General features: G+C 37.9%; 1 protein-coding gene across 2 annotated transcripts in view; it reads right to left on the bottom strand.

Moving 5' to 3' along the window:
• The window catches only part of hcn1 (hyperpolarization activated cyclic nucleotide-gated potassium channel 1), a 96,586-nt gene that overhangs the window by 40,493 nt on the left and 42,193 nt on the right, over positions 1 to 13,900 (bottom strand). For both annotated transcript variants that reach the window (XM_084388272.1, XM_084388273.1), the window contains exon 3: positions 8,759 to 8,920. In XM_084388272.1, the coding sequence (XP_084244398.1) occupies positions 8,759 to 8,920 (162 nt within the window). The remainder of the gene's footprint in view (positions 1 to 8,758; positions 8,921 to 13,900) is intronic.

The following is a 13,900-nucleotide window of genomic DNA, read 5'->3' as shown; positions in this document are numbered from 1 at the left end:
GATACTTACTTCCCGAACTGGACCGGTGCACTCTATTCAAGTCTGTGGGGGCTTTTACGGGGTGTTACTAGGTCTGATGATTACAGTGAAGCACCAGTTGCCTGTTACTCAAACTGATAAACCTGCCCATATACCAGCTCTGTTACATCACCTTTCACACCTAAACAAACCATCCAATCCACAAACACGCAGAAAGCCCTTTGGGGTGTGTGTGTTGTTTTGCATCAGGTTATTTATAGCAGAGGCAATAGTCATGATTTTGTGCAACGGTAACATACAGAATGCCCTTACTGTTAAGAATGGCATTTGAAGTAATGGTTTAAACGAGAAAAATACGGCCACAGCCAATAAAACGGAAGATTAATAATACAAAACCAGACCTAATTAAAATTCGCTTGGATAGGCCAGCGGGCTTTTAGTGTCACTACTACACCAATCTTTTGTCTTTACATGAGGTGAGTGTTGTCTAAAGGCATGTAGGAAATGTTTTTTATACCCCCTTCCCTCCCCTCTCTCTCTCTCTCTCACCCACACAAGTCCGGTTACTATCCAGCTATTGAAGCGTGAACCAATCAGGTGGCAGCACACAGCGTCTGCTGGGAGAGATGTAGATCACATTGAGAACATCTCAGAGAAATAGAACTGCCTGAATTGTATTCAAATTATTTATTATAGGCATCCAGAGGCATGATGATGTGGATTATTTTATGTACAGAAGATCAAATGAAGCATATCATTAATGTTTGGCTGAAGTAGTGCGGACAGTAATGCAAAATGCATAATCAAGTCACATGAACTTTGCCTGCAACACGTCGTATGATTAAAAACTCATTTATTATTTATTATGTGGGAAACAATTATAGTTATTGATGTTTCCTCTCTGCAGTGTGTTTCCGCAGAGCGCTCGTGTTAGAAACGTGATTTATGGACAGTGTTTCCCGCAAAACCTCTGCTGGTTTGGCTGCTGCCGCCGGTTCATAATCACCCTTTCACATCCTTTGTAAGTACTTAGTGAAAGCTCAAGTAAATAAACTCTAAGCATATTATAATTTGTTTATATAATCATTCATTATACTCTATGGGAGGAAATCTACAGTGTTACTTGGAATAAATTAGCTTTGAATGTCCTCATCATGAGCATCAATTACTTAAATGCAAATTTTGGAAAGCAATTTGTTTTGCTCATTTGAACAAAATAATTATTGTACTATTAGACATACTCTCAAACAGTAACGGGATAGTTCACCCAGAAGGAAAAATGATGTCATCGTTTACTCACTCTCAAATTGTTCCAAACCTGTATCTTTGTTTTGCTGAACATAAAGGATATTTGGAAGACAATTTGTAGCCAAGCAGATCTCAGGCCCCATTACCATAGTATTTATTTTTCCTACTGTGGTAGTCAGTGGGGCCCGAGATCTGTTTGGTTACCAACATTCTTCAAAATATCTTCTTTTGTGCGCAAAACAAAGAAATTTATCCAGGTTTGGAACAACTTGAGGGTGAGTAAATGATGACAATTTTCATTTTTAGGTGAACTATCCTAAAGGTGAGGTCCGCAACATACAGAAGATTTAAAGGTACAAGTGTTTAAAATGATTACCATAAATATGTTTTATAATTTACATTTTTTAATTATACAATTTTGACTACATTCAAATAAATATTTTAATTAATTATAATGTATAGATAATGTATTTATTTCACGTTTTGAAAACGGGAAACTGTTAGGATAATTTCTATGAATGCTTAAGGATTCATAAAAATCCTCTAAAAATTAGATACAATTCCTTGTGATTTTAACTGATTTCACTTTAACTTAAAATGGCTACATCAGTCATTTTTCAGACTTTTTAAAGGTCTGGACATTCTAACTTTCCTAAAGGTAAACTTTCATAGTGTTGTTTACCGTCTATAAAATGTTTTGAAGAAATAACCACAGGTAAAAGTAATCCCGTGTGAATTGGCCGGGTGGTTAAAGCCTGTGACTCTTCTCTCTGTGGTCTACAGCACACCTGTAGTATCGATACCAAGAGTATCGAGTGGACAGTGACCGATGGAAAGATGCACTTCACAACTTCTCAGAGGGACCATGCTTGCTGTTTTGAGGCCACTGAGTTTTTGAGGCTCTTTTTTAGTATTGAAAAGTAGGTTAGAAGCTTGCCTAATACATGATTTAATACTTGCTCAAATTCATGTAATATTGTTCTATAATGCATGACACAATTTTTTCCTGCAATAAATGACAATAAACATTACAGACATCCACAGTAATGACGGATATGTCCTGAAAAATAATCTTTTAAATCCTCTATTTGGTGACACTAGTGATTCATGGCTGTTTTTAGTGCAAGAAACTTTTCGCAATCTCGATTCATAAGCTTGCAATATGATTCGAATCTTGATTCAGTACCGATTCATTTGAATAAATAAATGGGAACAGTAGCTAAAAGTAAATTTTTCTCAAGGAAAAAAACTCAACTACTGCGGTAAACGTACGTGTCAGCTGTTCATATTATTATAGTTTAAAATTAACAACTCAAATGAATAAGTTATCTTAGAAGCGTAAATCTGCTTTGTGTGCACAAATACTACTTTTCACAATGCTACCTGAACGGTGGCTTTCGAATCGCTCGATTCTTGATGTCATACGCCAAACGGTCTGTGCGGCACGTTGGCTTTTTTCATTTGCTGTGAGGCAGCGTGAGAGCGTAAGACAGAGCCTGAAATGCGTGAGAGTTGGCAACCCTGAAATTATGCAACAAGTCTGGAATGTGGCCCATCTTGTACTATCTCTTTCAAATATAAGTGAGTTATACAGCGGTTTAAAGTTACAGTCACTTAGTTTGGATCCTGCTAAGGGAGGCATGTCGAGATCCCCAGACAGTCCTGCAACGCTAACTTCTCTGATGGCTAAATTAACCCGACAGCCTGGCCGGTAACACAGTCAGTGTCGCCTCCTGTCTACTCAGACTCAATGTCCCAATTAGCACTCCCCCACCAGGGCATTATATCCTCTTCTTCTCTTCGCCCGTCTAAACCCTGAATTACTGAGCAGCAGGGCCACCGCCTCCCTCTGGGACCCCCATCCGTGCACAGGGAAAAGACAGAACCGGGAATCTTTGCTCATTTTTCATCTGCATTGATTTTTTTGGGGAGGAGAAAGTGGTGCAGAGGTAAACAGGGAGGTCATTGATTCAAAGTTACACAAAGTCACTCAGGGAAGGAAAGAGAGAGAGAGAGAGAGAGAGAGAGAGAGAGAGAGAGAGAGAGAGAGAGAGAGAGAGAGAGAGAGAGAGAGAGAGAGAGAGAGAGAGAGAGAGAGAGAGAGAGAGAGAGAGAGAGAGAGAGAGAGAGAGAGAGAGAGAGAGAGAGAGAGAGAAGATAATGCACCTAGACTAAGAAGGTACATCAAATTGGATGAGTCTTATGGTACAGAAAAGTAAAACAAAACGCTTCCCTTGCCTTTTGATTTTCTGTTTGTTTCTGTTATGAATTTCTGGTTGTGGCATTTATCTGAACAAAGCCCAGGGGAATGAGACAGATGGAAAATAATGATGCAGTCTTGATATAATTTACAGAAAGGAGGAGGTGGTGCATCTCTATCAGTTTAGAAACCCCATCACTGAGGAAATGTCGCATCAAAAAACCTGGAAAATTGATGACTCAATAACAAAAGCTCATTTTAAGAGAATGAATCTTAGTAAAATTGACTGTTTTACAATATTATTAGTCATGGTGGATGTGCATGTTTGATTGCTGAAGCCGCAATGGCCTTGGAGAAGAGACGACGTATGGCTTCAAGTTATGTCGGAATGATTGTATTTGCAAGATTGTATTTTGAAAACAGCTTTCACTGTCATTATTCTCTATTTGGCGACACAGAAATTGGAATATTTTAATTGTAAATATTGATTTATAGAATTTGCTTCATTTTTTTTTTTTTTTTGGTGAAGAAATGAACTTTTATTCAGCAAGGATAAAAGTAAGAATAAAGACTTGCAAAAACAATCTATTTCAAATAAATGCTGTTCTTTTGAACTTTCTATTCATCAAAGAATCCTAAAAAAATTTTTTATCATGGTTTCCACAAAAATTCAGCAGCACAACTGTATTTAATTGCAGATAATAAGTTTATTAAGTACATTAATAATGTGACACTGAAGACTGAGGACACTGCTGACTCCATCACAGGAATAAATTATATTTTAAAATGTATTAACATAGAAAGCATGTATTTTAAATTGTAATAATATTTTACAATACTACTGTTTTCACTGTATTTTTGATCAAATGAATCCATGCCTTGTTGAGCATTATATGAAATTCTTGGATGGTTCTGTACGTCATTCTGATGTATAGGTCCTTCTGTGTTTTGTTGATAAAGAATATCTGTAAAGCTTGCTATAAAATTCTAGCCATTTAGTTGGTTTATGAAGTCAGTTTTTTTGTGATAAAATTACATTACACATCAATTTCTGTGGCTATATGCAAGAAGGATAAAACAGAGATAAGCATCACTTAAACACCTAATGCGCATCATTTGCTTTTCATTTTGTTGCATTAGTGATACAACTTCTACCAGTTTTTGCTGAAGCCTTTTTTGTTTTTGTTTTTTACTTGCATGCACATTTATGACTTCTAGGCTTAAAGGGATACTCCACTTTTTTTACAACTCCCCCAGAGTTAAACAGTTGAGTTTTACCATTTTCGAATCCATTCAGCCGATCTCCGGGTCTGCCGGTACCACTTTTAGCATAGCTTAGCATAGATCATTGAATCGGACAAGACCATTAGCATCTCTCTCAAAAAAATTACCAAAGAGTTTTGATATTTTTCCTATTTAAAACTTGACTCTTCTGTAGTTACATCGTGTACTAAGACCGACGGAAAATGTAAAGTTGCGATTTTCTAGGCTGATATGGCTAGGAACTATACTCTCATTCCTGCGTAATAATCAAGAAACTCTGCTGCCGTACCATGAGTCCAGCAGGCGTAATGATATGACGCAGGGCCTGAAAATAGGTCTAATAGGTTAGACAAACTTAGTTCCGGTCACGCTGGAAGTTACCGAGCTGGGGACTATTTTCAGGTGCTGCGTCATATCATTACGCCTGCTGGACTCATGGTACGGCAGCGAAGTTTCTTGATTATTACGCAGGAATGAGAGTATAGTTCCTAGCCATATCAGCCTAGAAAATCGCAACTTTACATTTTCGTCGGTCTTTGTACACGATGTAACTACAGAAGAGTCAAGTTTTAAATAGGAAAAATATCGAAACTCTATTTTTTTGAGAGAGATGCTAATGGTCTTGTCCGATTCAATGATCTATGCTAAGCTATGCTAAAAGTGGTACCGCCAGACCCGGAGTTCGGCTGAATGGATTCTAAAACGGTAAAACTCAACTGTTTAACTCTGGGGGAGTTGTAAAATGAGCTTATTTCCCAAAAAAGTGGAGTATCCCTTTAAAGGTGGGAACTTTCCAGAAGGCAAGTTCATTGCAATGCATTCTGTGATAGACTTGACTGAAGGATGCACACCAAATATAGCTAAAAGAAGGTATCTTACTTATCTACTTTTTGGAACAGGCTTCATATGGTCTCTTAAAATGTTGTCTAGATAGGCAACTCACTAGGTTTTGAAATAGAGCTTGTGTGTGTGTGTGTGTGTGTGTGTGTGTGTGTGTGTGTGTGTGTGTGTGTGTGTGTGTGTGTGTGTGTGTGTGTGTGTGTGTGTACTGCAGTATATTCCTATTCTCTGTTTGAAAAAGCAAAACAGGAACCTGAGGCTAGTATTTTAAATCAGAGCCACAAGGGGGAATTTCAACCTCCTATCGCATCCAACAGCAGTACAAACGCCATGAGCGTTTGACCTCTTCTTTAGCTCAGAGTGCAAATATGAGAGAAATTTGCTTAGAATTTATTTATTTTTTTAAGTACATATTTGTAGCACAGTTATGTCACTTCCTGTAAGCATAAGAGCTATAACAAAGGACTTGATTTCGTGTGTGTTATCGTATGCATACTTTCCATCTATTTCGTCTGGGTTGAAGAGGCAAGTAGTGCGTTTGACGTAAAATGTTTCTAAGAGAAAGCAGACATGGCTGAGGCTTTAACTTTAATATGTCAGAATGTCACGTTCAATATAGCCAGAGGTTTCACAACATTTCAAAACACAAATATCAATGATTCCCGGTAAGGCCCTCCAGAGCCGAGGGCCCCACAGTATCACACAGAGCCCCTCAAAGTTAGATTGAGCCCTGTAGCACTTGAGGGGGGATATGGTTGCGTAACCACGAACAGCCATATCACCCGAGCACCACCATCACCCAAGCCTGCTATCTATTGTGATGCCAAGCTAACAGGCTCAGAAGAATATGCAAAGAGATTTGCACATGCCGTCTGCTGATTTCTGCGCACACTTTCAAAGTGAATGCATAATCTTTGTTAGTGGGAATCAGAGAAATCTGACTTACTAAAAAAAGCCTAATGCTTTTACCAGCACTGCTATTTGACCTGGAATATGAGTTGAACTCGTTCGTAAAGCTGGGAGAAGAAAAAAAAAACAGTCTTGGCATTTTAACATCCGTTTAGCACCAACATGATGTGTGGTGAAAAACTACAGCGAGCCATCTGTCCTGATTAGTTGAACAGCTCTCGTTTGATAAAGGTCAAGTATAAAATGTTCTGCCCAGTGTCTCGGATTTTAACAGCAATGGGACGTGCAAGTCCAAATATTCATATGCTCAGGGTTGTTTCATTTAGAACACATTATTCTGATTAACTGATGTTATCGTGTTGTGTTAGTTGTTTCAGACGTCTGTTCATGACTTGGTCAAACAAATTGAAGTTAAAAACGAAATTTTCCCATTTGACTGTTGTGTCGTCATGTAAAAGCACCAAAATGTCAGCGGCTTTAACATTAATGGCTAGCTAGGTAAATCGTCTTTGACATTCAATGTCTTAAGGTTTTGCTATTGCACATTACAGCTTATTCTGGCCAAGAATCGCCCACTTAAGGCATTTGATATACTCACGGCAAAGTTCATTTTCGTTCTTCGTTTTGAGGTAAAAAGAGGTTTGAAATACGTGGTGGTATACTGTTGTCGCGCAAGCCGCTGAGAGCAGCATTTAGGTAAATGTTAATGCTGAATGCTTTCCTTTCAATAACGAAATAAACACAACAAGCGGTGAAAAAACAGCAGTTAAGAAAGCATCTGACCATCGCAATATGGATGTTTGCACGACCTCTGCAATTCGGCACTTCAGTAAAGTCACGTCACGTTTATTTATAAACCATTTTATTCAATAGATTGATTAAAAGTAAGCAGCTATACAGTACTAAACATGAAAAAAGTGTCTCTTTTAATTAGAATTACAACTTAATTTTCAGCTATATCCAGTCTGTTCATCTTTTTACTCGCGGACGAACGACCTCGAGGTACTGAACAGAAGAAATGAACCAGAGAAAATGTCCACGTCAAAGAAGGTGGAGCCTCAGAGCACACCAACCTATTACATCATCGCCACGGACCAATGGTATTTCCAAGGTGTTTACCAGCTTTGGCAAGCTGTTTCAAAACTTCCAAATCAAACACAAAATGAACTTCGTTTTGGCCTGATTTTGTTCGAAATGACGTCACACCAGTTCGTTCTTCGATTTCACTTGAAGTATATCGAGGCCTTTAGACAGGAAGAGACTGTCTGTCAACATGTCGAGCAGTCCACCCTAGTTTGTGTAAACTTCGTGTTCAGAATGTTTGTTTATCTAAATGAACTAAGCACTTGAGATCATTAAGATTTTTTTAATGTTTTTAATGATTTACAATTTTTAAGGAAGTCTTATTTTCACCAAGGCTGCATTTGTTTGATTAAAAAATTGAAGTAAAAATTATTTTTACACATTAGCCTATTATTAAAATATAATTTATTCCTGTGATAGCAAAGCTGAATTGGTTTCTGTCTTCAGTGTCACATGATCCTTCAGAAATAATTCTAATATGCTGATTTGGTGCTCGATAAACAATTCTTATTATTAATAATGCTTAATAATTTTGTGGAAACCATGATACATTGTTGGAGGATTCTTTGATTGAATAGAAAGTTCAAAAGAACAGCATATTTGAAACCGAAATCTTTTGTATTATAAATCTCTTTACTGTCGCTTTTGATATATTTAATGCATCCTTGCTGAATAGAGGTATTAATGTGTACATAGTATACTGTATATAGTTCTGTTTGTGAAATATCTAGTTTATTTGTTACTAAGTGCCTCAAAAATGATTTAATGATTAGTGCTTTTCAGTTTTGTATGCATCAGAGAATCAGCAGATGGACAACACAGACTAGTTTGCCAACGACCACAGTATGCAATTTTAATATTACCAGTGTAACCAGGTGCTTTCTTTGTTCTTCAGTATTTTGCAGAAGGTGAATTTATGTCACGATTAAGTATTTTGCTGTCATAACCAACAAAGCCACCCTTGGATCCGTGAGAGTTGCCACAGAAACGAGCAAGTCCCGTCATGTGAACATTTCACATGTCATCTCGTAATTACGGTAATTCTGACACTATGTGAATGCAACATGTATTTACTGTCATTACTAAGTTTCTTAATGAATAGCAGTTAAACATTTAGAGAACACTTCGTGTCTTATCCTCTGATCAAATGATCATTTTGACCTGATCCAGTATTTGGTCCAAAATAAAAATGACAAAATAGTTCTGAAAGAGTAATGAAAAGTTTTGAATACTTACAACCATACCGTTTAAGGACACCCAGCAATCAGGAGGGAAGTCTTGCAGGAGGGGCACCAGGAACTGCAGGCATCCGTCCCAGTGACACAGCAACAACATCATGCCAATCAGATTAAAGATTCTTACCACAGCACTCGCCAGGTCATACGTCATATGAAAAATCTGGAGGAGGAACACAAGGAGAACAAGGTCAGTGGTTTCATTAAAGAATTAGCTTTTGGACAGGATGGTGTTTTGTTGAGTAACACAAATCACTATTTTGCATATTGAGAAAACAGGATGTCATGTGACACTGAAGAGTGGAGTATGACTGCTAAAAATTCAGCTTTGTTATCAAATGAATTAATTATATTTAAAATATAATTAAATAATTATATTTAAAATAATTATATTTAAAATATAATTAAATAGAAAACATTTATTTTAAAATTGTAATAATTCTTACCAATATTAAAAACTTTTTTTATATATATTACAGACTGACAACCACATTTCCTTACAGATGTGAGTCTCGAAACATCCTGTTCAAATAGCAACTTATCATACCATCTCGAATACTGTCTGTATGAACGTGCAACTGGAGTCAAGCCCCTATTCCCTACCAGTATAACCTTACCGACAGTGACCAAAGTCATATCCAATATGGCGACATCCATAAAACTGAAAAGTCTTCAGTCCAACGACAAGAGTCCAATCAAGCTGAATGTTCGTCCGTCAGATCTTCATTAACCGACCGGAGCTAGAGTATCTCCGTCGCTATAAGTTACCGAAAGCGAAATCACACACAAAACCCGCAACACATGGTAAACACGAGTTTGTGCAGTTGTAGAGTGGCTTTCTCGCATACACACACGTGACAGACAGTCCGGTTCCGTTCACACAGAGCGTGTTTTCCGACAATACGGTTGTGAGTCCTGAAAATGTACGGGTGTGAGTTCAGTTATAGAATGCGCTTGTATTAAGGACTCTTAATACAGGACTGACAACCATATTCTGTTGCTGTGTGAACGTGGCTTAAAGGGATACTCCACTTTTTTTGGAATAGGCTCATTTTACAACTCCCCCAGAGTTAAACAGTTGAGTTTTACCGTTTTCGATTCCATTCAGCCGATCTCCGGGTCTGACGGTACCACTTTTAGCATAGCTTAGCATAGATCATTGAATCGGACAAGACCATTAGCATCTCTCTCAAAAAAATGACCAAAGAGTTTCGATATTTTTCCTATTTAAAACTTGACTCTTCTGTAGTTACATCGTGTACTAAGACCGACGGAAAATGTAAAGTTGCGATTTTCTAGGCTGATATGGCTAGGAACTACTCTCATTCCTGCGTAATAATCAAGAAACTTTGCTGCCGTACCATGAGTCCAGCAGGCGTAATGATATGACGCAGCGCCTGAAAATAGTCCCCAGCTCGGTAACTTCCAGCGTGACCGAGACTAAGTTTGTCTAACCTATTAGACCTATTTTCAGGCGCTGCGTCATATCATTATTCTATATACTGCAGCAAAGTTTCTTGATTATTACGCAGGAATGAGAGTATAGTTCCTAGCCATATCAGCCTAGAAAATCGCAACTTTACATTTTCCGTCGGTCTTAGTACACGATGTAACTACAGAAGAGTCAAGTTTTAAATAGGCAAAATATCGAAACTCTTTGGTCATTTTTTTGAGAGAGATGCTAATGGTCTTGTCCGATTCAATGATCTATGCTAAGCTATGCTAAAAGTGGTACCGCCAGACCCGGAGATCGCCTGAATGGATTCGAAAACGGTAAAACTCAACTGTTTAACTCTGGGGGAGTTGTAAAATGAGCCTATTTCCAAAAAAAAGTTGAGTATCCCTTTAAGTCAGACTGAAATGCTGCTAGATAAGCCTTTAAAGTAGCCTGTTTCCTGCTCTATACTCGCCCTTGTTCTTAATAACCCGTGTGGTGTTGAAGAGTTTCTGCATTACTATGTAGCCAGGGCTGAGAATGTCATGCCTTTTCACCTCTTTGTAGATTTATATTGCTAATAATGCAGTGAGAATAGAGCATCACGGGAGCACAGCAGAATCTCCGAATTGACAAGTCACTGCCCTGGAGGATTCAAAACAATTATGTTTAAACCCAAAGACAACAGTCAACACAAAAGAAGATTTGTTATCCAGCTCATCTTCGCCTACTAAAAGGTCTGATACTTAATAGCTCTGCATCAATAAAACTGCAGTAAACAGGGCTGTTCTATATTGCGCAGCGGTTCTCAATAGGTTTTGCTTTAGGGTTCAGATTTTGCATTAGACATTGAGTGTAACTCATCATGATGCTACATTTTTATGGTAAACCAGCCCAAGCGGTTTTGTAAACCGATAAACAACATCAGGAGAGGGATTTACCAGATTGGAACAAACACTGGGCCGAATATTCAAAATACAGCACATAAAAAGAGCGATCCTTCTCACCTTTAAAAGCATACTTATTTTTGCTATCCTAAGTATGGACAATTTTATGGTAATTTGCATTTAATTATTTGCATAGCATTGTTGTAATAGACCTGATGCTTGTTTTGGTCACGACCCACCAGTTGAGAACCACTGAGAACACCGCCAACATGCACTTTAGGTACGCTTACACACGATTGCAAGAGTCCCTTTCTTTCTTAGTGAACTGCTGGGATATTTGCATGTGTTTTGAGCAAAGGCCGATTTGGTTTGAGTTTCACAAGAGCGATACAGCCAGGAGGCGAGAGAGGAAGATACAAAACAGGGGACGTGGTCTGAAATGATATGAGATTACATATAAACACGGCAGATGATTAGTCATATGCAAACTACATTGTGTGCTGGCACAACAGAGACTCAGAGGGGTGAAAGGCTTTGAATGCCGAAAAAATCAATTCAGGCTTGGCTAGATGCAACCGGGTGGCAATTTTAAACAGAGTGAAATAATGCAGAGAAATGGATATGGGAAGTGTATGTGTGCGTGTGAAAGAGATACACATTTATTCTTGTTTTGTTTTGCTGCTTATTCTGTGTAGTCGACCGAAAGAGATCGTGCTTGTTATATAACTCACATTGCCTCTTTTTTAAACTTAGACTAACACAACTTCTCAGACAATTCACAACCAAATAATTGCATTTTACTCCCGTAATGTGACATTTTTCTGGGTGAAACAGGATTTTCAAGGAGTAAAAATCCAAGGCAGGACTTGATCTTATTTACTGCGAATTGAATGAATTAGGAAGTGGTCTCTGTATGACAGGTCATTTTAGGGGTTGGAAAAAAAGAGGATTTGGAGATGTCAGACAAAATAAAGTATTCTTTTTGTAAAAGATTACAGTACAAATCTAAACTTTTTTTTCTGTTTGCAATAACATGCACTGATGTATATGGGATGCATATTTAAAAAGTACTAAGGGATCATTTTAATCAACTCAGGTTAATTGGAAAAATGTGCCTTCAGTGATTTTTCTGTGAAATTATATTATGTTGCCCCTTGCACGTTTCGCAACACTTTCATGTCCAGTGAAATGTCCAGCGAGTAGCGTTAAAGGCGAATTTAGTTTGATCTGAAACAGATGAACATGAATCTGGCAACGTTTTGTGTTGGTTTGTTGTAGGTAACAAGTGCAATGCTATACCAGGTATTTTGTTGGTGTTTTAATGCCACTAGAGTTCAATTCAGCTGTAAACTACAGTGAATTGTATATTTAGGTAAGTTTTTGGAGTAAAAAAATAAAAAAGGCGATATATATGGAGCTATTCCAATGAGCCTATGCTGATTTCATATTGATTTCAAGAGCATGCCACTTCACTACTATGAAATATTCTGACATTGCAATTCAGGATGAAACTTTTAAACATCACCTCCCATCCAACATGAATAAAGAGACCGATTCTCTTGGTTAATCAAACAAGCTCATGTTATAGCTTAGTGCAATCGTCCATCGTTAGCGAACGGCATTGGATAAAAGGTTTCAACAGCCCTGGCTCAGAACAAAGCCGATCTTCTCTCCTGAATGCCTCCGTGGGCACCCTCACTAATTCAGCCATCCCTCATTTGCATGAAAAGCCCATTAACTCCACACATCTCTCAGTTTCTTTTCTATCCGGGCCAGTTATTTCATTATACAGCCCTGGCCGGAGAAACTCAATACATACCACCTCAAAAAAGATCTCTACTTATGTCTTTCCCAGCTTCAGTGTTAACTGGTTTTGCATGATAAACCCTGTGTTGCTGTGGAGATTTCCCCTGCCAAATTAAGGTAGGATTTGAAGCTGAAAGTAATTGTTATCTATGTCTATGAAATTGCTCTTGCTCTCCACATACGGCTGGAATTACTAAGGTGTGAATTTGATGTCGTTTTAATGGCCGCTTATGGTATGGGCCTGCACGCTGCGGTGATGGGTTAAGTTCATTTTATGCTCCACAAAACCCACAGTAAGATGTGGTGACCTTTTGTAGTCTCACACTATTTTTGAGTTACCGCAAAGAAGCTGAGGCGTCATTATGTGATAACAGAACAGACTGCCAAACTGTCTTGGCAAATTTCTCTTATAGTTTGACGCTTGTAATGTGATACAGAAGCATTTCTTTATGAAATACAGAGGGTGTTGAATTTCTTTTGTCACAAATGCATTTTACTAATGAGAACTGATATTAGAACTCATATGTCCATATAACATCATACTCAAGAAAACATCAAAATTAACCATATTTACTTTCTCATATGTCCCTGGTCTAACTGTCAATGGTTTAATCAAAATATAATTACTTTCTATACCTTATAGTCATGTACCCAATGCCATGAGGGTGGAGAAGAAGCCTGCCCTACATCATTTCCTGCTTTTTTACTCTAAAATACATCACATTATGGAAGTTAAATGTGTTGTGAATGTAGCCTTTAAAGTGTGTCATATCAACATAGCAACAGTGCCTCAGTCAATGGTATGAGTTTGGGGCGGGGCTGTCTCTCTCTTTTTTTTTTTTTACCAATGGCAGAAGGGAGTGATTTGAACTGTTTGAAACCCTTATTCAGTTTGGTGAATTAAGTGACACAGACATTATATACTTTAAGTTTTTTTTTAAAAAGTCTAATGTCTAAGAGTCAAATCCAGTGGCACCTCCTAATTTAAAGCTGTAATAGTCAGTGAGCTGTGGGA

This window comes from Rutilus rutilus, assembly GCF_951802725.1.
Source record: "Rutilus rutilus genome assembly, chromosome: 18".
Taxonomy (NCBI): Eukaryota; Metazoa; Chordata; class Actinopteri; order Cypriniformes; family Leuciscidae; genus Rutilus; species Rutilus rutilus.
This window is presented reverse-complemented; position numbering and strand designations above follow the sequence as displayed.